Source organism: Dryobates pubescens, chromosome 15, assembly GCF_014839835.1.
Source record: "Dryobates pubescens isolate bDryPub1 chromosome 15, bDryPub1.pri, whole genome shotgun sequence".
In the NCBI taxonomy this organism is placed as follows: Eukaryota; Metazoa; Chordata; class Aves; order Piciformes; family Picidae; genus Dryobates; species Dryobates pubescens.
In genome coordinates, this window is record NC_071626.1 from 14,462,765 (window position 1) to 14,488,940 (window position 26,176).

Sequence of the window (26,176 nt, forward strand, 5' to 3'; positions counted from 1 at the left end):
AGACCTACTTTGTATCCAACATCAGGCAGCGCAGATTTGTTCCATTCTGGAGGATAGGCAGAACATGATAGAGTCGTGTTTTGGCTGCAGAAAACAGAAGAAAAAGGAGCAAGTTAGTCCATGATGGACCTAACAAAATTACCCTTCCAGAGGATCCAGCCGCTGGCTCTGCAGCAGCCTTTGGGTACCTCTGAATTTTTGTTGTTGTTTTATTTTCCACATAATCATTATCCTTCTCTCCAATTTAGATTTATACACACATCCTAGTGGCACTAATTCATCTCTTGGCAGGTCAAGACACCGGTAGGAGAGCTTCAAAGGAGAAGGAACATGCTCCTAGTTGGACGGTTTATACAACTGCCCCAGCTAGTCCTCCACACTTGCTGCTTGAACCTGTAGGAAACTGGAGCACAAACCTCTCACTCCACATGGCCTGCTCCTACTCATCCCCAGATCTAAGCCTGTCAGGAGGTTTTTTTCCACTAAGGAGTGATCAGACATTGGAATGGGCTGCCCAGGGAGGTAGTTGAATCACCAGTCCTAGATGTGTTTTCTAAAGGTTGTTTGGATATGTTGCTTGGGGATATGGTTTAGGGGCAAGCCTTGTAAAGCAGGCTTATTGGTTGGACATAGTCATCCTGAGGGTCTTTTCCAGCCTGAACATTCTGACATGGGTGGAGAGTTGTGCTCTGCAGGCACTACTGCACCAGTCAGTGCTCAGATACTTCCTGGCATTAAATTGATCATAAAAGGTTATCTAAAAATGAATTTAAGAAACATAAAATTGAATTCTAGACAGGTAGGGAAAAATTCTTAGCAACAAGAATGAGAGGGAACTTCTCTGAGGGTGTTAGAGCACTGAAACAGGCTGCCCAGACAGGTGATGGAGTCTCCTACTCTAGAGTAACTCAAAACCCACCTGGATGCTGTGCACCCTGCTTTAGGTGAACCTTATTTGGAAGTGGACTACATGATCTCCAGAGGTCCCTTCCAACCCCTATTATTCTGTAATTCTGTGAAAGGTGCTGTGATCTAAAGCCATAATTATGTCATGCCTGTATATTACCTTCTGTCTCGTCCATCATGATAGGAGTCAGTTTTTCGCCGCCGCACAACTTTTCTTTGAGTTTCGAATACCAAATTTGTTTGAACCATGTCTTTAATGAAAAATAAAATTCAATAATTAGATCATTTATATTCCAGGAGCACAGTCTCATGTGTTCAGAAATGATAAAAAAGGAGGTAGCCTTGAATACCCTATCATGGTGCCCTCTCTGCTATGCCTACCCCACTGCATACTTCAAAACCATTCCCACTTGAGCTGCTCTGCCTGGAGACCTGCTAGAATAGGTTGTAAAGCTCAAAGGCATCCAGCCACTAACTGCATTTGCACATGAATTCATATCCAGGCTGCTAGTCAGAGAAAACCACATCTGATACCAGGCCTACAAGCAGGGCAGACTTTTCAATATAGTAGAGGTGATAAATCTAGCTTTCCTGGCAGTATGGGATAGTTATATGGCGCTAAGAAGAATGTCTGCCCTCTGTTCTTGCTCCTGTAACAATATCCAGAGTGCATGCTGTGTGACATTGTTAATTAGCCATTGTTTCCTGCTTTAAACACCACTCTCTTTATTCATGCCAGGAAACAGATTTAAAGTTCAGAAAGCTAATAGGAATTTTAAGATGGGTAAATAAATTAGAAACAGAAAAGCATTTCTTATAGTCCCATTTCTCTCTCTGTGTAACCAGCCCTAAATTTTCCTTTGCTGTACTACATGCTTTTTCTCCTCATAACAGGATTTTTCTTTCTTTCTTTCTTTCTCTCTCTCATTTTCCCCTTGTAGTTGTATAAACCCAAATGCATAAGCCAGATACCACGAGGCATTTACTTTCAACATTTCTTCTGAACATACAATATCATCAGAGATGCTTTTTTTACTATAGATGCACAAATAGGGAAGCTAGAGCGAGGGATCTCAAAACCAGATACATACTGCTTGGAGAAAACTTACAGGAGGGAAAAGATCCATTCAGAGAAACTCAGACACAGGGTGACAACTCTGCATGAAGGAAGGTACCTTAGAGCCAGCTACATGGTGTCATGAACTTAAACCAAGGAGATACTTCACCTTCAAAGTTTAACATATATTGCTGAGAACCTGCAGTAAAAAACACATCTTTCTCGCCAGATAGAAATTCCTTCTCCAGATCTGCAGATGTTACTGAGGCACAGCAGTGTTGTGGATGCTATAGGAAGAGCAAGGAAATTATACCTGTTAGAAATCTGTCTTTGGTTTAGGTGACACTGTGGGGAAACACCAGAGTTTCCCCAGGCCCCTATTAGGGGATGCTGTTTTGAACTCAGTCTCTAAGGCTTCGAGCATTTTGTTCGGCAGCAACAGAGGAGTACCCCCACAGAGAACAGCTGCTTGTAACAACAGCAACAAAGCAGCCTTCAGCCTGTGTAGTCAGCTTCAGCCAAAAGATGTCCGTCATCTCTGGAAAATGCCAGCCCTTTGAAAGCTTTCACAGAGTAGCAGCACTGCTTCGAGGGACAATTAATTAGACAAATCCAGCAGGGCATCAGAGCAGCACCGCAAGGGCACCCAGTGGTGTGTGTGAAACACCAGCTGCAAAACAGCATGCCCTAAATAACTCTCTGAAGATGGCTTAACAAGAGCTTTCAGCATCAACAGCAGATGGATCTCACCTCTTCCCCATACTCAATCCACTTCCCAGACTCATCAAGCCAGTACCAGGCATACTCCATTTCAGGAACAGATGGGATGATTCAGAAAACACCACAGGCGCAGAAGACCTTATCTCCACCTGGCTGCTTGGTCGTCCCTAACATCAGAAGAGAAGTCCAGAGAAATCAAACTAGGTGATAACCATGGTCTAGTCAAAAGACTAATCACTTCTCAAAAAAGGAGACCCACTCCAGCTAGGAAGTGAAGGTTTGGCTCAAAACCTAGGAACTGACATTTGTACATTTATGGGGCATGGTGAGCATCACAGAAATGTCCCTGACCTCTCTGGCTTAGATATTTTAGAGAAAAGCAGTGACACAGGTCCAAAATACACATTGTAAGAAAATACAACTAAACAGAGTAAATGCAGCTTGTTATGTGAAGGCCAGTGGTGCCACCTGGCTAACAGGAGTAAGCTTTGTCTTCTAGCAGTGAGTGATCAGCTGCAAAAGCCAGAGTGGCTCGAGAAGGCACTGATTGCATCATCCCTGCATTAGCATTCAGGAAAACAAAGCTGCCACTGGTAGGTATTGTACCAGGTGCAGGTGCCCTGCTAGTGAGGGGCTGTAGAGACTGCTTCTGGGAAAACAGACTAGGGGCTGACCTATGCTGGATACAGCTGGCTGAACAGACCTGCTGGAGGACACAGCTGAGCCCATCAGTCAAGTTGATGGTGCCTTTGAGAAAGCTGGCCAGCAGTGAGGAAAACAGCGAGATATACAGCCCTGCAAACAACCAGGCCAGTGAAGAAGAGGAGAAGGAGGTACTCCAGGCACTGGAGCAGAGATTCTCCTGCAGGCTACAAAGGACCATGGTGGAGCAGGTACCCACATTGCAACCCATGGAAGACCCCTTGCTGCAGCACGTGGATATGCCTTGAAGGAAGGTGGAGTATGTGGAGTGGAGTTCATGCCAGAACAGGCTTATCCTGAAGGACTGCAGACAATGGGAAAGGGGCCATGCCGGAGCATGGGAAATTTTTGAGGACAAGGTGTGGCAGAGGGTAATTGTTATGGACTGAGGTCAACACCTACTCCCCTTCCCCTCTGCATCTCTCTCCTTATTTTGTTTTTTGCTTGGGATTTTTGGGGGGAGGTACAGGAAGAAGGTAGCAGAATTTAGATTGAATTTGGGACTGGAAAGAAGGGAGGTGAAGGAGGTATTGTTCTCACCACCCAAATCTATTTTAACTGGCAATAAATAAACTTTCCCTAAGTCATGTCTGTTTCACCCATCTCAATAACTGGTAAGCAATCTCTCTGTCTTAATTTCAACCCATTAACTTTTCCATCTTATCTTCTGCCCCTGTCCATTTGAGGAGGTGGTATGAGAGAGCTGCTGGGTGGGTGTCTGGCACTCAGCCATGGTCAAATTCATTGGAAGGAAAGCAAAACCAAACCAACAAAAAAAATCACTTACCAGCAAAGTCTCTGTTCTGCGCTGTACTCCCAAGACAGCAACTAAAAGGAGAACAAGCTGAAACAGGTAACCAATAATTCAGACACAGAGGATTTTATTTTGTTTGCTCTTGTGCTCCAACCTCCTTTAAATATCTCAGTTTTGGACCCAGACAACATTTTCCTATGTGTCTCATCACTTTGCTGTTCCTATAACATTTTCCTATCGTGGAGCACACATACACAGCCAAGAGTTGCCCACTGGCCCACTGTGGAGTTTTTAAGAGTCTGTGGCTGTGCTACTCAGAGCTGCTCAAAGATTTGAACATAATGTTCAAAGAGAAACTGCAAATGTTCATTTATGCAGCTCTGACGCCCTTCATGCCTTGGCAGGGAGCAGAAGCACTCAGAACAGACTGATCTTTACAGGAGGATCTTCCTTACAGAGCTGTTACAATATAAAAGGTCTAAAAACAAAGGCTTGGCATCCCTTGGACTGCCAGAACAAAGGAGAAAACCTGAGTGTCCCTTGAAGCCTTAGCTTGTTCCACCACTGTCTTCAGGCCACAGTTGTTCTTTGTAGGCAGTAATGCCAGCCAGGCCTGTTCCTAGAAAAAGGATCCCAATTAATTTCCTCTCAAAGCTGTAGAGTGAGGTTCATGAGACCCAACACTCCTTGGAGCTTTTTTAGATGTTAGCCTTCCCTTGTCTCCCCTCTGCATAGCAGTGTGCTGCTGCTGCTGCCAAGGCAGGAGTATTCAAAGTTTGTGGATATCAAGCATCATATTTGAAGGAGTAGAGGGGAAATGTAGTGTGGTGGGCTGGTGCTTCCAGGCAGATTTTCTCCATTGCTCCTCACCCCCACCCCACCCCCGATCCTTATTCCCCTCTACCTACTCCACGGACAGATTCTAAACTCAGCTTTCTCCCTTGCTGTGGCCCAGGGCTCTCAGTCCCCCTTAACTCCACCAGCTTTCTAAAGCATTGGGTTGCACCCTACTTTCACTTTCACTTGCCAGAGTTTCTGCTCCTTGAAGGCATTGTACACTCACCCACTAACTCAGAATAGAAAGAAACAGAGATGGAACATTTAGTAAAGCAGAGAGAAATATTTCTCTGGCAATACAGGTAATATCTTTCACCTTTTGCTGAAGATTTCACTACGTGGTCTTGTGCAACTGAGAGAAACCCTGTAAATTTGCTTTTTGTATCTCTACAGGAACGGTTTCACACCCAGGAAGTTTCATACATTTAAAGAAACCTCATGCCACCTTTTTTCTTCTCTCTCACATGGAAGAAAAGATGAATTAATGGAGATACAAATACAGCTTATGGTATGACTAACTGCATGCAGATATCCTTCTAGCAGACCTTAAAGCCAAACTCACAAACCATAAAATCCCCAGCTTCCTCCCTCCCAGCTCAGCAGCACTTAAGGGAAGCTGTCAGAGCCCAGCACCCACCACCTCAGCTCCCCTACTCACAGTCTTGCCCCTGGACTGCCCAGCCACCCCACCCAGGAGCTGAGAGCACAAACCAGATGCACACCAGTCACATGAACCCTCTGAACCCTTGCTCCATACGGGAATGGTTCCACGGGTGCAGTAACACCGTCAGAAATAAAATATGACTGGCCTGCAAAAGCTCCTCTCAGACTCCCAACTGCATGTTTGTACCTCAGTATCTCAAGAGTCTCTCTCTGTGGGACATTGACCTCCCTGCTATCCACAGGCTGTCAGGAAACGGAACTGGATGGTTTCCTTCTGGCTGTTGCGTCACACGTACGTGCGTCTGCTAGGCATGAGCAGAGTGGCCAGGCACAGCTGAACTTCTTTGGCAAATACTTCAATAAAATCAACATCCCTGCAAACCAGCACAGCTTACCCCTCCCTTCTGCTTGGTTCCTGTTGTTGCGCCCCTCTGCTTATCTTGAACTAACTCCCTCCACCTTTCCGCTTGCTGGGGATATTCAAGATCTTCTCCGTTCAAGGTTCCTGCCGGGGGTGGCTTCTGCTAAACATCATTCTTTGAAAGCTAAAAGCTGGTGTTGCCCCGCAAATCAACCCCCATATCTCAATGCAGAAAGCGAGTGCCATCTCCCAACACACTCTCCTTTGGGGGAATTGCAGTACACAGTGCTGCACAGAGCAACCTAAGCCAGAGCAAACTAAGAACAGACTCCTGCAGGACAGGCTCAGCCAGCCCACAGAGCTCTGCACTACCCTGGGTATTTGTATTCCTTTACCTTGAAGTCTGAGCCCAAGCTCTGCTCTTCCCCATGGAAATTGGAGATGGATTAGGATCAGTTTCCAGTCTGATCTCCTGCCTTTCATTCTAAAAGCTCACAGCATTTCCCAGCAGAGCTCTGAAGCATAAAGCTTAACAGCAGGTCAAGTAGTACTAACAACATAAATCTGTGCAGATGCAAACTTTTTTTCTTTTTTACTCCACAAGTTGTGTTGCATTGAATTACCCAAAACATTTCTATTTCCCTGTGATCTGGTCAGACCAGATCACCAGTGGCTGAAACACATCAATCTCTGCTTTATTTTCTGGAAAGGCTGCATTCTAATTGCATTTTATAAGCATAGAATTAATAAAATAAAATACCCAAACAACCCCAACATGATTATGAAGTGTTTTGTTTTCCTGCCTGGCTGGCTTTTGACCTCTGATTCTCATCTCCACAGCTGCACAACTTTTATGCTTCCCTGTGACTGATGAGATTTATTGCATCAGGTCTCACAGGTTGGTTTTTCAGGTTCGTTTCACCAGTGAATTCTCTAGTAAAATACTCTTCTGAACTGAAGAGCTTTAGTAGGCACAATATATCAGCTCTAGGAAAAACATTCTGGCTTGGGAGGAAATATTTACATAGCTTTGCTGGGAGTAGCATACCATCCTCTCTAAAAACAAACTCACTCTCTAAAAAAACAGCCCAACAAACTCACCACAAACTGGAAATGAGCTCACTGTAAAGTGATACCTGCTGAACATAATAGTTTTTATTTTTATCACTTTTCATTGCAATGTCATCTGTGGAGCTATTGAATCTCTGACTTATGGCTGGGACTGTATCTGTCTGCATTTCCAGTATAGGATATCTGCTCTAAGACATATCAGGTATACAGCCCTACTAAATCATATTCCTGCACAGGCTGTGTGGCTTCACTCCTTGTGGCAAATGATTTAACACTTACAAAGAAAGCATAGTCCAGCATTTATCTGCCCACCAGGAATTTCAATTCTTGTTCCCTTTTTCTCTTCAGAGAAAATGGATAAATAAAAATGATGGTTTACCCTTTCTGTGAGCCCATCTGAAGGCATGCAGCAGCTCTGTTGTAATTTCAGACCACTCTGAGTTTTGACGCATGAGTACTAATGCTACAGCATGGGTGCACTGTGTTCATAAGGGTCCTGCAGCACGGGACCAGGCTGGGAGCGCCTCATGGTTCTACCTCAAGATGTGGAAAATCTCCCAGACCAGTATGTAAGGGAGTAGGGGCGACTCAGGCCATGTTAGGGTAATAAGGCTCCCTTGGTTCTGCAGGGGTCTGACCACGGAGTACTGCAGGAAGGTGTGCTAAGGGGTACAGCTTCAGCAAAGCACAGCACAAGGTGGGACTGATCCATGCCTGAGAGCCTGGAAACATTTCCAGATCTCTCTTGCTATCACTCTGTTGTTTAAAGCTGGTAACTTTTGTGGGCTGTGATGATTTTCCCAGTAAGACTGGATTCCCTGTTGGACAATGTCCAGCAGCTTGTAGATCAAACTGTGGGAGAAAAGGGGGATAAGGAGCCCTGCAACCAAGCTGCTGCTATCTCAGCTTAGTTTAGCACAGGAATGGAAAGCAGTCATAATGAGAATAGTAATTCTCAACTGCTCTGAAAAAACAAACAAACAAACAAAACACACACACCCACACACACACACACACACCCCAAAAAAACCACACAATTAAATAAAAACACAACAAAGTAAACCAAACCAAGTTTCACTGTATTGCATTGGGTTTGTAAATGGCATTTTGATTTGACACTATGTACATAAATGCTTGATGCAAAAGATTAAAATTGGCTCCACATTGTGCTATTCCTGCCTCCAGCCATCGTTAGAGGAGTCTCAGCATACTGCTTTGAGGAAAAGATTAGCAATTAAGTAATTGGAAATGGCTAATTGCTGTTTTACCTGGGTATAGCATTGCTACATTAATAATGTAAACCAAAGAAATGCTATAACAGAAATACTTGTTATGTCAATAGTTCAACTGAGCATTTACATAGCGATTCAGCGAGTCATTTAATTGCAAATTTGAAGTTAAACCTCTGACATGAAGTCTTCCTCATTTTCTTACAGCATCAAAACACACACTTGTTCATGCATCTGCCTGAGCCTCATCAGTGGTCTTGTCTAACTAAAGGAGAAATTGTATTTCCCTGGAGTGGGGCCACAAGCTGAATTTTCAACCTCACTGGCAACACCAGCTGAAGAGCGGGGCTGGGGAGTCAGGGGGAGGATCAGGATCTGGGTTTATCACTTTCCTGTTGATATTTAGCTGATTTTTTTTGCTTTTATGTTTTTGTACATTTTTAAATATCATTTCAGAAAAATACAATTCAAATCTGACATACTGTTACAAAGTAAAACAAACTTATTCTGCTGATACAATAATTAAAGCTAAACTTTGCTGACATTTGAATTTCCAAGGGGCTTCAAATATATTCTAATTAACCTGAATGTGGATTTTCTGATGAATGAAGTTTTATCCCCGTGTCCTTCTTTCCAATTCAGCTACCTTATTTCTTACTTGCTATCTTCACCCTTTCCACTTTCTAATGTTTGTCCACAGCAGGGCTACTACAACAGTTTGCAAACTGCGTTTGGCTTCCATATGCTGCTACATGCTCCCTTCATCTGTTTCTCTATATGCCAAGTTAGGAAACAAAAAAATAATGTACATGTGTGCATATATATATATACGCATATAACAGAATAATAGAATGGTTTGGGTCAGAAGGGACCTTTAGAGGTCACCTAGTCCAACCCCTCTGCAGTGAGCAGAGACATCTCTAATTAGATCAGGTTGCTCAGAGCCCTGTCTAACCTGGCCTTGAATATTTCTAAGGATGAGGCTTCTACCACCTCTCTGGGCAACCTGTTCCTGTGTTTTGAAAGCCTCATTGTAAAAAGTTTCTCCCTTATATCTAGATTAAAGCCACCCTCTTTCAGTTTAAAACCATTACCCCTTGTCCTGTCATAACAGTCACTGCTAAAAAGTTTGGGCCCCTCTCTCTTAAAGGCTCCCCCTATATACCACAAGGCTTCAGTAAGGCTTCCCTGGAGCCTTCTTCAGGATGAATGACCCCAACTCTCTTAGTGTTTCTCCATAGGAGAAGTGTTATACACACCCACACCCCCAACTTGACTGAGAACTGGGCTAGGCTGAAAAATTAGGATCTTGGTTTTTAAAGACACTGCAGGAAAAGCAAGCTTGTTTCAGAGAAGTAGATTGTTCTGCTAGAAATAAACAGGGCAGAAACACATGCAACATGCTTATCCTAATCCGGATTGGCAAATTTAGGAACACTTGCAGAAAGGCTTTGGCTCAGGCTCATCTTCATTTTCAGCAATTAAAAACAAAATAAGAGCAAAGCCTGCTTTTGGTAGAGTCAAAGGTGTCAGAAATGGAGTAAGCAGCTTTTCTCTTCTGTAAGTGCTCAGTAAGTTTTCTCAGTAAGTCTTGATTTCTTGTTGGACGACTTCCAGCAGTAACTGCAGTTTGTGTGTAAGATAATCTGAAAGGGGGAGAAAAAGGGAAGAAAGCTTAGTTTGGAGGAAATCCAGAGATATGGTTGAAAATCAGAGCATCAGCAGTGGTGGCTGGAGTATGTCATTAGCAGATCACTCTGTTTCCTTTTTTACTGTATGTTTTCTTCTATTCAGTGGTTACTGTTGCACCTCAGTACAACATCAAAATAAAACAAGATTCATAACTTAAACTATTAAACTAAAAACTGGGCTCCCATTTCTGAGGAAATCATTGTGCCACCAGTGCTACAACCAAAGGAAAACTGTGTTAGACATTACTTAGAGTGAAGACTTGTTTAATTTACACACCCACACCTGTGCCCAAAACCATCTTGGCTTCTTCACCAAACAGCCTTCAGGCAGGGCCACCTTCTTTTGCCCATCCTCTCCTTTGCCTTTTGGCAAGTATATTTGTGCACAGGGTTAGTGTCTGCTTGTAATTTTCTCCATCCAAACTTTTGATCTTGATGCTCAGTATTGGCCAAATTTGATTCGAACTAAAGTTTAGTAGAAACCCCGGGGCTGAGGTGTGAAAGTGACCCTCCTGTTCCCCCTGTTGGTAGAACTCAGTCTCATCTCTTTTGAAACAAAGCATCAAGATGGCTTATTACATTCACAAGCCAGGCAGACAGCCTGTGCCCAGCTGCCAACCACTAGCAGCACTGACTACCCTTTGTCTCTTTGGCTGTGGCATCTTGGGAAAGCTATTGAAAGGGTGCTCAGGTTCTTGATTTAGGTTTCATGAGGTCATGGAGCAATTTGCATTGGAGAGGAGCAAACAACCCAGCAGCCCCACCCTGAGTGTGTTTAGGTCCACAATACTGAAATTCAGACACATACTTACAAAACAGGCTGCGGCAACGGCTTGACATTTGCCTATGGATTATGAGGTAGTAGACCGGGAAACCACTTAAAACCACCATGCATCCAATGCCAATGCTCACAGGGTCTGAGTAGAAAGACATTGCCACTGTGAAGAGGCAGATGATGGTAAAAGAGACAGGAACAAACAGGGGAACCTGGGTAAAAGAGCACAGAAGACTCTCAGACAAGACTGATGGCTGTAGCAAACTAGCTTCCACACATGCCAGCACATGCTATACTCACTTCTCTGCCTTAAAGATGAGAAAAATCAGACAGCTGTCCTGCACACTGTTTCTGTACAAGCAGTTGCAGTAGGATGCAGAGAATAAAAATTGGCTTGTACCATCTTCAGAGCCCAACGTGCCCTGTGAGGTGCATGCCTCCTATATGCAATGTGCATCAAACCTCAGTTGCAACTGGAAACCAAGCAGATGGAGAAGTCTTCTATATGCCACTGCTCTTGAATGGACTGCCCCTGTGCATGCACTTGTCATGTACCTACTTGCTAGCTGGGGCAACTCTTTGTGGAAAATCTGAAGCCAAAGCAGAAGCAGCATTTTGAAATCAAACTGTTCTTTGGTTATAGCATTCATAACTCATTTTGATGTGCTTCCAGCTTGCCTGAGACTTACAGAATAGGCCTTACAGACTCCCTATCTCCATAGCACCGCCAGCAAGAGCACAAGCTTCAACAACACTCTGGTGAAAGACCAAAGAAGCAGTCAGCACTTCATCCCTACCTTATTGGGGGAGTCATTTCATTTGTGTTTGGAGACTAAATCAGAAAACTGTAATAAATACTAACAACTGTGAAACATTATGTCAGTCTTTGAATCCAACCTCAGCCAAGTTACTGCTCACCATGGCTGAGAGAATGAAGGACCTGCTGCTTTCATCTAAGGTGACGATCTCTTTTTCAGTAACAGAAATGATGCTGACCAAACCAGAAGAGATGTAGTTGCTGTAGTGATGGCAGCCATCCAGCCACTGAGCTTATGTGCTCTTTGCTGCCTTTCCAGTCAGAGCGTCCCCTGCCCTGTATGCACACACTCAGGCCAAATACCTGCCCAAGAGGTGCATGAGAGGACTTCTTCCTCCTCTTCCCAGTGTTCTCTTACTAGTTTTAACACAAAATGTTACAGAGGCGAAGAAGCACCGGCATGACGACACAGATTTTATGGTTTGGTCTCCATAAAATCGTGGCAGAAGACGACCTGTATCTGGCCACTAGAGTGCAGCACATGCCCACACCACCTGCCAGGAGCCCTTCCCTCTCGTAGATAACTGGGCTTTGGGTTTCAAGCAGTTATAAAAACTGGGGAGTTGGCCAAAAAAAAGAGTCATCCAAACAGACCAAAAGCACAGCATTTTCCTCCCTCACTTCCGCAGCCTTTAGGAACTGTGAAAAGCCTAAATCTTGTTAAAAGAAAATATTAAATATCACAGAATGTTAGATGTTGAAAAGGACCTCCACCTCCAGAGATCAAAGTCCAACCAGACCTGCCGAAAGTAGGATACCCTAGGGTCAAACCTCAGCAACTGATGGCATCACCAATGCCACCCACTAATAAATTCCCCCTTGAGACAAACAAACATTTAAACTCTGTTTCTGGGGGAGTGCACATGTGCAGCCACTCAACAAACTGGGAAACTTCAAGGTCCCTGGCTAAACACACTGTCTCCAGCAAAGACCCAGAAGAAAAATCACCTCAAAGTTCAAATCAGGCCTCGCACAGCTCTAGGAGGAGCCCTGGGAGCCCTGGGAAGTGTTTCTGTCCCGAGCTGTTAGTTGATCATCTGCCCAGTGCCTGTGGCCTCAGAGGTCTCTTCAGGAGCTGGCTGGAGACATCAGGCAGGCGTGACTAGAGACAGGAACAAACTGTGCATGCTTGGAGGCTGCTCCAGCCAAACGCCTTCTGCACGTTATCTGGCAGTGGGGAAGGTGCCCTGAGCACAAGAAAGCTGCTCCAGCACCAACTCCAACTTCCTCTGCTGAGGAGGATCCTAGCACCCAGCAGTGTAAGAGGGTCCACCAGAAGGGCCTAGCTGGAGACTAGGAAAAGACAAGAGAGGACAAGGGTCCCATGCTTGGTGTGGATACATGCTCTGTGCCCATTCTGGGTAGCAATAGTTGCATACAAGCTGCTTTACACTACGCAATGTTTTTGTGTCAGAAGACGATTCCCTCAAGTCAGGTTTGCCCCCTGGAGCCCTCCAGCCATGCTATTACCCCCCAACTCTGACACCCTTCTGCTTCTCAGGCACAGCTGAGACTTAACCTACCACTGAAATAACACCTAGGCAAGGGTTCCTCCTTGCAGCCCATGAGAAATGGGTGTGGGAAATGCCCTCTACACATCTCCCAGTTCCCAGCCTGAAACTTTGTCTCCTGGAGCAGGCTGCCATGTTAAAGATATGATGGCTGACACCACAGAGAACTGGCTTTGTAGGATTTACCACATCTAGCTCTTTGGCTACCTCAACCAGTTTCAGGAACTCCCCACGTGACTTACTGAGCAATTGAGATCAAGACCCTTCAGAGCCCAAAGACAGCCACAGCCATGTAATTCTCTAGTTATTGGCAAATAAGAGAGAGAAACAAGAAGTCTGTGTATTCCTGGCTGCTGGGAATGGCATGGATTACCTTGAAGGGGCTGTGCAGCTCTGGGTGACGGTGGCGATGGACGATGAGTCCGAGGGTGGCTAATCCTATGAAGAGCCATCGGGAAAAGCTGAAGAAGTTCAACAGATGGTAGATATCTCCAACACACACCATGGCAGTAACCAAAGGGAACTGAGCATTGTGAAGATGAAACAAAGTCATTAAAGCCTTACTACAGCCTTCTGACTAGAAAGAGTAATGTGGATCATCTCTTCCAGCTCCCCTGCAGTCGCAGGCAGCTTCTTCACAGCCCAAACATTTCAGAGGCCAAAAAGCCTTATAAAACAGCATCCAATATTGAAGGCAAAAAGCCTAAATGAATTATTATGGTGTGCTACAGAAAGGAGCAATTCTTTCAACATCAGCAGCATCTTTGATGCTTTATGTGCTAGGCAGAGTAACTAAAAATGCATGATCCAAATGCCTGCACTGCCAGTACAAAGGCTATCTACACAGATAGTTTTTAGCAGGACAAGCAGGTTGCAAGGAGCACCGCATCACAGTTAGGATGGAGCTGTATCATTGTCAGGAAAAACAAAAACAAACCACAAACAAAACCCCCCACACACAATTTAAAAACAAAAAAATACCCCAAAACACAACCACCAAGAGTGGTTGTGCAAATGCTCATGTCCTGCATTTCCCTTATACCTAGGAATTCCAGTTTTTCAGTTAACCAAAGCCTGCCAAAGGTGATTACATAGGACAACACCATGTAGTAAGTATGACAGATAGGAGGGACAGTACACTTAAAATATGGGTCCAAGATCATAAGGCAGGGACTTTGAGGTGGCAGGTTTGAATAACACTGCTGGCACAAGGAGACATAATACTTCACAGTCATATCCAGTATTCCACTTTATTTTTCAGAGGCTGACTTAGTGTCTCAACACTCTAAATCTCCTCAGCTTCTCCAGGGTGTGTCACACAGCCAGATCTCCTTACCATTAACATGACAGAAGGAAGAGGTGTATGCCTTCGAATGTGGATCATGGAGAAGAGAGGAGGCCACTGTCCTTCCCTAGAAGCCACAAACAGAGTCCTAGAAAAACACAGGGAGCCCGATGCATTAGCATCCCACATCCAGACTAGAAATGAGAAGACCAGTCCTTGGATGGATCTGAGGCCACAAAGCATGCTGCACCTCACCCTGTGCAGGTTTGCTACTCAAGGATGCAGTTCTGCCTTTAGCCACACTTTTTGGACATTGGGAAGAAAAATCCAGTCTTGAGTTCCCCTACATGTCCAGTTGAACCAGTTTGTTCAACATAGTGCAGAGCCCACCAGCAAGGCCACTGGCAGAGTCCCCTTGGGTAGCCCATTAGTAGAAACCTTCAGGCAATTCCAAAGTGACCATGAAGGAATTGTGCTTCTGGAAACAGAAGCAAGGAAGTTTCTTGCCATCAGAGAAAGGATTAATCTTTCCACTAGGAAGGGAAAGAGACACAAACTTTCAATTCTTCATGGGAGGCTGACAAGTTTATGAAAAGGGATTGTCAGTCTTGATGTCTGTGTATTTATACACACACACATATATATATTTGTTTATATATAACTGCAATTTCCTCAAATAATAGAGGATTTTTCAATCCTGTGGCTAGCTGTTAAAAAAAATTAAAAATATATATATATATAGTTTGGCATACTGCCAAGAGGCCAGATACACACAAGACCAGCTACAAAATGACAGCAGAGCTCCCTACCTCCATCCCTCTTTTGGCCCATGAAAGAGCAATTAGGGAGAAGGCATTGCATCCAATTTTATAAATATAACATCCACAAGCCATGCCAGAGCATCAGCTGGGCTGGAGTAGGGCCCAAAGCAGCTGGGGCATGAGTGTAAAGCTGTTTTTATTGCTGTCTCTGTGGTTTTACAGGGGTGTGGCTGGGCAGCAGCCAGGGAGGGCCCCATGCTGTTTATATGGCTTTCTTGCAGTGATTATGTTAATGGTGCCAGGATAGGGGAGAGAAAGGCAATAGGGAGATACAGAACCTCTGTGCCGTCCAGGGACTTCTCAACCTCAAAAAAAACCACCACTATCTAGAGGAGCTGACAAGGATGATTCTCTGCACCTGTATTTAATACATGACTTGAGGGTAGTGGACCAAATAACACATTAGCTTTTGTGCTATGAAGCATCCCTTTCATATCAACTGATTTTTCCTTTTGCAGTCAAAACTGTGAAACAGAACCACTCCAGAGGATTGATTCAGCTCCTCAGGACCGGCACAACATGCTGCTTCTACAGCTCTGCCCTCCTCTCCAATTTTAAGGCTACCATAAGGACATAATGTTTAGTAGCCAGTGAAGCTAGCCAGATATTCTTTCCATGGAACAAAGCTGTTCTTATTGCTATAAGACAACTCACTGAGCCTTATCTATTGCATTAGGAATAGCCTGTCCCCAGTAACATTTCTCTGATCTCAAAGCAAAGTCCTCAAGGGAGAGTTTGCCTTTTGGACAAAGATCCTTACAACAGAGGCATCCTGTGCCCTGCAGCAGAGCAGCTGGATGAACCCAGCAATAGAAGTCTTGATCTCACTGAGCAGCTGCCAGTGTCAACAAAGCCTCCAGTTCACCCAAAACATTGACATTTCACTTTAACCCAGGGATTTAAACTGAAGGAGGGAGAAGAAGATGAAAATCATTCATTGTGACCAGACCTAGATACTAAATCTGGACCTGGCCAGAAATAGGATTGACTCTTAGCCAGTGGGGCTTGCCCAGTAACTGACATCCCAGGAGTCAAAGGCCTTGTTTTTCCCTAGAAGAGCAGCTAAAATGCCATCATGTGGGTGAGCAGTTGTATAGGTCACTGGTGCTTCCCTCCAATGCAGTAAGTCAAAAGAGTAATAAAGTCTTAGGGGTGTGACCTTGAAAACGTGAGGATCCCTCCATTCATGGTTCCAAAGCAGGACAGTGCAACAAGGACAGGGACCACGGATATCAGGCTTTTGAAGGCTCGCTGAACAAAGCTCTGGAGGAACAGCAAGCATGACTTTAGGAACATGTGGTAATCTCTAGACATCAGATTCAAAAGAAAGAAAACTACCTTCATTGAAGGAGTGAAATACGCTCACAAATCTTGCCTTTTCTACTGTCATTTGCAGGGCTCTTTTTCAGTATCTTTTAGGCAAGACTAAAAGCAATTAATGTTTTGCCCAATAATCCAAAGCCATGAGAAAGCAATAAAGCAGTTTATAGGAAAACTGTTGCCAAAACACTTGCCATGGCCACCTTCAGCATGCGCTGACCACGCTGAAGAAGGACAACGGTAGGGGAGACAACTCACCACCGCCACAGCAGGAGAGGCCAGAACATCTTGCCTTCCCAGGACCGTGTAATAGGAGACGTTGGTGAGCGTGTAGCCTACAATTACTGTAATCACAGACACAATGACAGCCAGGGGGATATTTCTACAAACAAAACAAAACAAAAAAGAGGCACACAAAGACAAGCTGCAATCCCATGCCATGCACAGTATTACTGCACATTGCAGCTGGAATTGGTTAACTTATTCCCTCCCATACTGCATTTGGAAAAGGTGCAGTACTCCAGAGGCTGGTAACCCAAGACTACTTCTTCCCAGCCTTACCGTTCAGGTCTGACCAACTCTTCACGCACAAAACTGGTCTGAAACCTGTGCAGTGTGAAGAGAAATGGAGAGAGTTTGAGCCATGTCTTGAACACCAGGCTGTTGCCCATGAAGCATCTTCTCCTCACACCTACCAGCCTGAATATGCGAACATGCCTGCATAAAATGCCAGGGGCAGCTTATGCAACACCAGAGACTGTCTGTCAAAAGCGTCCTGGAAGTTTTCAGTGTGGCCTGCAGAAGAAACAACAGATGTGGAGCAGGGAAATATCACAGATGGGCTTCCTTCCTCCAGAAAAATACCTGTTCTCCCTCTTGCCCAGACATGGGAAGAACATGGCTTCCTTGGAGACAGGTATTCAGATTTGTTTCATTGCTTTAACTTGCAGTGCTGTGCTGACACACTTGCCTCAAACAGTGAAAGAATAAATTTGTGAAAGAATACATTTGTTCCACATCCAGCTGCGAGAGACATTTCAGGAAGGGCCACAGCAGCAGCTGGTTCTGTTTCACATAGAGCCTGTTGTGGGAACAGGAGATCATGGAGACAAGAGGACCCAAGCTGTCCTGTCCTTTCTTTAGGCCCAAAATTAATTTGCCAAGCTGATCCCTCTGTTCCCCCACTGAGCAGCTGGACATACACTCTTTGATGTGGTGCAGCCAGCAAGGCAGCTAATTCAGCTCTTGCTGTGCTCCCTCCTGATCCCGCTACTGGAGTGCTGACCCCAGCCCCACGCTGGCTGGAGCATGGGAACCACAGCAGAGGAAGGAGCAGAAGCACCAGCCTAGTCCCCACCTCCGGGCACACATCCTGCCCGCCACCTCTACAAGCCACAGCAGCTCGCCTGCAGGAGGAGGAACTGAAGACACAGAGGGTAAAGCAAATAAAATTTGAAAAGCAGAGGTGGCACAGATACAGATCTCATTTCACCAACTTCCCTCATTTCCCCGAAAGTTCTCTGTTTGAAATACACAAAAAACCCACCCCAGACAATCAAACAATGAAAGCTGGGATATTTTTATTTGAACCATAGGTATCAGCCTCCCAAAAACCCCATGGAAGGCAGAAACACCTAGTGGCATCTCTCTCAAAGGCAGACTAATTTTAAAAAGCTATCAAATAATTAATTCTAATAATTTTCACATTTGAGTGACCCAAGGTTTGGTCCCACATCTGTATTTCAGTTCTCCATGTCAAAGTGTCTTTAAAAATGAAAGGTGTGGGGCTTTGCCAGGCAAGGAATGAGATGGTGCAGAGCACATGGAGAGAGCCAGACCCTTTCTCCTCTGCAGGGAGCTCTGTGATGAGATGTAGGCATTTGGGTTTGAAACATTCCCCCAGCAGGTCTCTAAAACAAACCTAAGCCAAAAGGTAGGTAATGGCAGAGGAAAGGACAAGAGCATAACCAAAAAGAGTAAAATGAGGCAGAGGAATCAGGCAAAATCATTTAAAGGCAGAGGAATCAGGCAAACTCATTTAAAGGCAGAAACTGATATTTTAAGCACAAAAAGTCAGTCAAAGAGAAAATAGATTCAAATAAAACTAAGCCAAAATATGGGAGGGGGCCTACTGGAGTAGGCTTTTTATGTTCCAAACTGATTGCTGAGGGGTGATGATGCATTAGAAGGATTTATTGTCTGCAATACATTAATGAGTGATTTAGAGTCCCCCATGAGTCACATTAAATACAACCTGTCATATTGGGGTCTCATGGTGAATTCTCCTTCCAGATGTCACTAGCACTTATCCTCCTCACTGAAGGATGAGTGCCAGGGCACCAGATTGTCATTTGAAGGCATTCCTAGCAATAATGGCTTGGGGTTTCTAGCTGCAGGGCGATCCTTCAGTTCAATGCATCTTTACATGTTCAGAGGAGCCAGCTCCAGACATAAGAAAGAGATATGAATGTGTGGCCTACTGCCTGCATTCTCTTCTCTGCAGAGGAAGGTAGTAGCAAAAAGTAACAGGCTTCATTGCTTGAGTGGGAATGCCTTAGAGTTTTCTAAAAACTGAGACTTGGATTAAAGCAAATAATCTTGTGTCATTCCCAGAAGATACTACTAGTGCATTTTTCTTCTCTCCCCACCCCGGATGTGAGTGTGTAATCCTGCACAAGTCCACTGTAAGTTTACCAAGTTATTATCCAGCTCAACTAGGAAACAAAAAAGATAAGCTTAAGCCACATAAAGGTTAGAGGTGCAGTTATGAGGACTCATCTGAGGACTGGTAACCCATTACACAGCTGTAACTGGCTTGGGCCACCACAGAATGCCGTCAAACATCCCTGTTGTCCATCAGATCTGTGCTGGTTTGAAGGGATTTTGAGCCATACTGAAAAAAGGCAAGTCTGATACCAAAACCAGACTGTCTGCCAAAGAAGGTGTTTGTATGACCCTGGATAAGCTCACACAGCCTTAGGTACTGAGGCTCAGTTAGTTTTGGAGAAAGCACAGGTGCATCAGCCCAGTGCAGTGCCACAGCTTAGTCCCAGCCTACTCACATCCAGCACACAGGCAGAGAAAGCTTCTGACAGCTGAAAGAGTACCACACTTGTCACTAGGGACCAATAGAACCTGTGACAGGTGAGTACAGCAATCACCCTCCCTCAGCCACGTAGCAGCACACCTACCCTGGGCCAACAGCATCATCCCCGGTACGATGATAAGTGCAAGAGCCAGGAGTTTGACAACAGAGAGAGCCGTCTGCAGCCGGGCGCTCCAGGTGACACTCCAGGAATTGAGGGTGAGGACCATGTCTGGAGAGGAGACCACACAGCTACAGTTGCAGCCCATGCTGCAGGAAAAAGTACAGCAGCACTCTGCTCTAGGGATACTGGGGAGAAGCCTGCATCTTTACAGAGTGAATGTTCTGGGTAAGAGATGGCAAAAAAAAACCCACTACAGGTGTGGCCCAGCATACAGTGCTTGAAGGGGGAGCTGAGTTATGCTCCCAGGAGAGACCAGGAGCCTCGTTCCTGTCAGGTGATCCATGCCTGCCTGGGGAAAAGATTCGAGTCTGCAGGGACATCTTAGCAACCACTTTTCACGTGGACCCTGTGCCAGCACACACCAGCCCAGAGCAGCCAGGACAGCTTCTTGGGCTGAGTGCATCAGGTAAGGAGTCCAAAACCTTGAGCCTTACACCCTCAATCTGGGTTGTATTTGCACAATTATACAGCACAATGCCCTCAACCTAAGGCTCTAGCTGGCCAACAAAGAAACCCATTGCCCTTATGAAGAATACAGTGGCCAGAAACCAGTGCCTTGGATCAGCAAGTTTTGAGTGGCCAAGGAGGTAAGATGGGGCCCTGATTCCACAGTTATCTCAGAGGATGGCATCCTTTTAGTGTCCCTGATTTGGGACAGAGAGGCTCCAAGATGAGCAGTCCCATAAAAGTTAGTACTCACAGTACCCGAGGAGAGACACCAGCTTCACAGCAGGGACAGGGGCTGCACAAGGGGCAAAAAATGGTTCCAGCAAGTAGCGTCCAAAAGCCAGAGCAACCACAGCACTGTTGGCAGGCCTGGAAGGGGAAACCAAGCACAAACTGATCTGTGGACAGCCAAAAAAAGCATCATAATGTAGAACTGCACAAAGCTCAGGCAGGGAGATGTTTCCCCACCCAGCTTAATCCTGTTCTCACATCTCACCTCTCATCACTGTAGATGGTAAATGCTTGTGGAATCTTTTTCATAAGTTTTTCCCAGTGAATAGGTTAAAAATCACATGATGGAAAGGGATTAATTTCCAACTTGAAAGCAAAAATTGAGATTGAGATACTGAGCAACGCAGTGTGGTTCATATGTCCTCTTTCATCTCGGTTTACATGGAGGACACAGGTTATTGAGAGGTGAGGGCTTTCTTTTTAGAGTTAAAAATAGAAGTAATTTACCATTTTCTAAAATATTATTTATTTAATTCAGGGCTAAGCCAGAAAGTTGTCTCCACAAGAGAGGCCAAAACTGTTTCACAACGAAAATAGAAGATCTGAAATAAATCTGGCATGCATTGTCAATCTCTTTAAAACACTCTTGGAGGATACAAGCTGCCAGGAGAGAAGAGAGAGACTCTTCAAGTACAGATGACATTGAACATGTGTAACTATTTACTCCTTATGCCTTCTTCCTTTTAGCACCCAACATCTTTAAAGGTTGTTCAGATTGCTTCAATTCTTTCCCATACAAACTGTCTAGACTCTTAACTGGCACTGAAACTTTCAGGTTTTATTTTTCTTAAATCATCTCAGGACCCAGAAAAAGGCAAGCAAACAAAACCTTTTACCTGATAGCAAAAAACTCTGCCCACAGGAATAAGAAACTTGGCAGGGGCCCTAGTGTCTCCAAAATGTAGATATAGTGTCCTCCAGATTTGGTGATTCTTGTTCCAAGCTCTGCATAAGACAAGGCACCTGGAAAAGTTCAGATAGAAATGTACTGGAAAAAAAAATCATCCCATGAACTTCCTCTTTTCTGTGTGAATTTTCAGGGGTTGAATGAACCTGTTCAAAATAAGTAGTGAATTCAAAGAAGAAAAAAGGAGTTTAGCAAAACCTCTCCACTATTTTTGTATGCTACAGAGGTTTCCTCTGAAAGTGTCCAGGAGGTTTGGGTTCTTACTTCTCACAGACTGGTGAAATGATGCTTACAAGGTAGTTACAGCAGCTCAGCTGGCAAGCCATTGCTGAACTGGTCTTTCCAAGTACATTTTCTTATCTTGCACCTTCACATAAATTGCTTCCTTCATTAGAAGACACTGGACACAGGGGATGGAAGGGCATCTTTTCTGAAAGGATAGACCTGCCACAGGAGGAAAACACGGTCCTGGTCATGCAGAGCAAGGGAAGCATCCTGAGCTCAGGATTCAGAGGCTTACTTGGCCTCTTCTCACATGTTCCTGTACAAGTGCCTTGACAGACTTGGGGACTGCCTGTTCCAGCCTTGACAAGCACCTCCACACTTCCCTGCCCCTGCACTGGGGCAGAACAAGAAACCCTGGGAGAGGCAGACTGGAGAAGGCAGCTTAAAATTCTCAAGCAAATGAACAGAAATTGTTATACCTTCACTTGTGCCAAAAAACTCCCATCTGTGTTTTCTCTCTGGAGCAATTCATCATGCCATTTGAACATGTCTAAGCACAAATCTAAAGTTCTGCCTACACTGGATTAATTTGCTAGATTAAACATCTTTTGTTCACCAAAATATATCACTCAGCACAACAGCTGAGTGTTGTTGAGATGTTGCCCTGTAGGGTGGCCATCTTTAGCTGTACTGTCTACTACTTTGCTCAGCTCTGGCAGCTGTGCAGGGAGAGCCCAGAGGAATCCAGTTGTGATATGGCCATGCCTCCAAGTCCAGTGGTAATCTTTCCAGTCATGCAGATGGCAAGGACATCAATTTTTCCTGCCTCTGTGTTGGCAAATCTGTGCAGAATCCCTGCTCTGTGTTGAATATAGGCAGACACTCTGTCTCATTTATTCCAGTGGGTCTCTCTACATGCTTCAAGCATGCATTTAAGTGCTTTGCTGAACTCATGCTATGGGACTTGTATAAATACCATAATTTAAAATAAAAAAGGCATAAAAGAAAGCAGGTCTTTTTAGGGTACTGCATGAAAAGTGTCATAGAAATGATATGGGGAGGTCATCAAGCTGATAAAAGGGAAGAACAAATCAACAAATCCGGCTACAAAATACAGTAACTTGATAAAGGGTCTCCCAAGGCCCTTCCAGCAGAGTCTATCAAAGGATGCAACAGAGAGAGAAACCTTTCCAAGTGCAGAGCTTGGGCTATGTGATCAGCACACATGATCATTTAATGCTCTGAGCAGTGAGAAGAAACACTGTGCTTACATTATCATCTAAAATTTTCTTTAATACAAAGTGTACAGTTCACCAACCAACCACACAGACTGTTGGTGAAACATTGGTGCACACATGCTGAGAGCAAGAGCTGTACACTTGTTGCCATGTTACTATTGAATGTCTTAATTTCTAAACTCCTGTGTACATGTCACACTGCTGAAGTGTTTTTTCCAAATGGAATATTTCTCCTTCCTTGTTTATTTTTTTGGTTGGATAGTTGGGGTTTGTTTGCTTCAGGTTTTGTTGTGGTGTTTGGGTTCCCACCCCCAACCCGCCTTTAAGCTTTGACAGAAGAACAACTTTAAAGTCACCCACTGAAACAAACATCAAATTTCTCCCCAGAGATGAGCTTCTCCAAAAATGCTCCAAAGGTGTGGTTTGGAGATGATGATGCAGTTCATAAAGGTAACTAAAACCCACACATTTCAGCCATCATAACCTTTAGACCTACATTATTTCAGAAGAACTAGAGTGACACTGTCATCAAAAAGTCAGTGCTTGGTGAGAAAATTCTGGTATTAAACGCCAGAAACCAAGCCAAATGATAATGCACAGAAAGCAGGGCTGAACTGATCCACTCCTCCTCCTGCTCCAAGGCAGCATTAGACATATCCAAACCACTTCTGACAGTCACCCTGACATCCGTCCCTAGCTGGTGGCTACTCTGCAGCTTCCCAGGCAATCAGCTCTAGCACTTCTGTATCCTCCCTGACAGAAAGGGGATCCCTTACAGCACATTAAGACTGTCACTTTCTGCCCTTTTCACAGTGTCTAGGAAAAGCCTTGCACAGCCCTCAGACTCATAGATGCCTTTCTGATGCATACATCTCCCTTCTGCCTTATAGAATGAACCCCCTAATTTTCCCATAGCTTTTGAGGCAGAGACAATGCTATCTCCAGCTGCCCTGGACTTGGACATGATTTCATACTCACAGAGAAGTGGGGGGATTTTCTCAGTCACCCCAGATGAATCAATTGAAATAAAGACTCCAAGTGACACCCTCCCACACCCCCAGATTGCTAAACCTTTGTTTCTGTTGCAGCAGGAACAGGGAACTTTTGGTTTATTTCTTCTCCCAACTCTGTATACGTAAAAATGCTCTGGCTTCCTTCATCTCCCAGATGCTTAAGCAAAAATTGACAAAGCTCAGCACTCACCAAACATTGAGAGGAGCCCACAAGCAAACCAGACAACCAGGGAGAAACCCACGCTGCCAGAGTTTTTCAGTACTCCCGTAGGGGAGATGAAGATGCCGCTGCCAACCATGCTGCCAATGAGGAGCGAGAAAGCCCTCAACAAAGTTATCTTTTTCCTCAGGAAGACAGCCTCATCTCCTTTCTTGTCTTTTCCCATGGCTTTCTTCTAATCCCAGAGAACAGTCGTGCATTCAGGAGCTCTGGTTTCCCAAGTATTGCCAAGGCTCACCTGTAAGATGAGGAAAGAGTTAGGGATTCGAGGCTCTTCCTAAGATCTGCAGAATCTATTCTGCTTACCTGCTGGACGCGTCAACCAAACCACAAGTGGATACGCCATGTTTAGCATCCTCTCTCACATCAGTACAGCTCCTGAGAGGGGCTGTATGTTTTTTATGCCCCTTCTGGCAAGGAGCATGGAGCATTGCATGTTGTGTGCCGTACATATGATTTGCTAATTGAGCTTGGATGCCCAGACTGGAACTAGCCAGGTTAGGGTTAATTTAATGGAATGCAATTTGCAGGAACACTGATAACAGCGTGCCGGCACAAGGCAGAATTCAAGTTGAAAGCCTAATAATCTTGAGGAGAGATCTTCAAGTCCTCTGAGTTTATAAAACTTACTCTTTTTTTTTTTTTTGAGGAGCAAAAGAGCTCTGTTGAGGACACAGAGAAGTTTAAAAAGTGTAAGTCCTATCTACCCTTGCTGAATGAACAAAGCCTAATTTTCTCACTAGAGCTTAATTTGATGAGTGTTTCTTAATATACTGTCAAGCCTTTTTGCTATCAGAGTATTGAAGAGCCAGGAATAAGTTCTGTTTACAATCATAAGACAGAGCACAGTCATTAATATCTGACATATCATTTCTTCTATTAATATAAAAACTTTCTTGGTAATTACAGCAGGAGTGAAGCTTTTCCCAGAAAAAGAGAGAACCTTAGACATTCCCAGGATAACATGAGTTGACCTAAATCCAGTTTTCTTGTACCACAGTAACCTTCTACCTCACAATCTTCTCTCTCCAGTCTCTCTCAGTCCTAAGCTGGCATCTTCACCAAGAAACTCACCTTCCACTTCGGTAAGCAAGACAAATTCACATCAATTACCACAGTTTGTAGGTTTTTTAACTGCAAAGCAGACATTTTACACTGCTAATTAATCCTGGTAGAGCAGACAAGGCAGATCTGGAGTCTAAGAGCAGGCACCAGTCATCTCTCTAAGATCTAAGCAGCCAGAAGTTTGGGTTTTTACAGTCTGTATTTTCCACCCATAGATATAATCATCCCCATAACTTTGGGCAGACAATTCTTATTACCATTCACCCAAAATATATCTTTGTATGCCCTGTATAAAGTCAGTACAACTAATGGTTTCTCTCCCCCCTCCCTGGCTCTTTTCCCACCTGGAAAATGGCAGGGGAAAGCAGGGGTTATCACTTTCTCCTCATACATATGAATAGCACATGCAGAAAACCTTCTCCTGCCAGCAGCATTAGGTAGTTTCTCTGAGATCACACAAAGCCTGTACAAGCATCTTCTCAAAACAGCCAAGTTTAGTTATTAAACCTCTAATGAGTCCCAGAAGACTACTTAAGGCTCATATGGATCACATGAGCCTAGTCTGGTCCCGCAGAGCTGCTCCTGAGTCCCAAAATCTCCCAGAGCTGCTGGAGACAGTGGCTCCAGAGGGGTAAGGAACGACCCCAGGAGCTCCCCAGGCCATCAGCTGCAGTTCCTTCAGCTACTAACTAATTAGCTCACATGAATAGCAATATTGTCTGGTATTTCACTGGTATCATTTGGTATTTCTGAGCTGAAAGGAGAAACACAGAGCGTTCATTTGAAATGGTGAAAGACAGGGCTCACCAAATTGAAACTGAATTGGAAAGAGATGCTGTGCACAGCTAGGTCTAAGATGCTGCTATGAGATAATTAAAAGTGCACTTATCTGTTTGGCTGGTGTTTAAAGGTAGCAGGTGCATTTACAATCCTTCAGACTCCCCTTTCTTGCTGGGATCCCAAAGCAGCGCAAGACAGTGT

The 26,176-nt window shown here is 44.6% G+C and overlaps 1 protein-coding gene across 5 annotated transcripts; it reads right to left on the reverse strand.

The window, feature by feature from the left end:
- On the reverse strand, window positions 1-24,403 carry LOC104296549 (cystine/glutamate transporter-like). 5 transcript variants are annotated; one of them, XM_054167596.1, is made up of 15 exons: window positions 24,101-24,403; window positions 21,364-21,490; window positions 20,490-20,605; window positions 19,712-19,837; window positions 17,216-17,315; window positions 17,082-17,126; window positions 16,779-16,902; window positions 16,360-16,463; window positions 14,431-14,527; window positions 13,468-13,617; window positions 10,804-10,978; window positions 4,173-4,213; window positions 2,133-2,850; window positions 1,067-1,157; window positions 1-84 (listed from the first exon to the last, which is right to left on the reverse strand). In XM_054167596.1, exons 1-13 carry the CDS (start codon window positions 24,294-24,296, stop codon window positions 2,710-2,712), a joined length of 1,542 nt encoding a protein of 513 aa, XP_054023571.1. In that variant the 5' UTR covers window positions 24,297-24,403; the 3' UTR covers window positions 1-84; window positions 1,067-1,157; window positions 2,133-2,709. The 5 variants fall into 5 exon arrangements, with proteins under 5 accessions (XP_054023571.1, XP_054023569.1, XP_054023568.1 ...); XM_054167594.1 differs by lacking the exons at window positions 4,173-4,213; window positions 10,804-10,978; XM_054167593.1 differs by lacking the exons at window positions 1-84; window positions 1,067-1,157; window positions 2,133-2,850; window positions 4,173-4,213 and adding an exon at window positions 8,717-9,946 and having other exon boundaries at window positions 10,800-10,978.
- Window positions 24,404-26,176: the final 1,773 nt, after the last annotated feature.

Bases quoted from the DNA above. Each gene is read 5' to 3' on its own strand.
- LOC104296549 (XM_054167596.1), bottom strand. From the start codon at position 24,296: ATGGGAAAAGACAAGAAAGGAGATGAGGCTGTCTTCCTGAGGAAAAAG. The intron at 16,903-17,081 runs GTAAGGCTGGGA...TTTTGTTTGTAG, and splicing joins GAGTTGGTCAGACCTGAACG to AAATATCCCCCTGGCTGTCA. The intron at 4,214-10,803 runs GTAAGTATGTGT...TTCTCCTTTTAG, and splicing joins CCGTTGCCGCAGCCTGTTTT to TTGCTGTCTTGGGAGTACAG.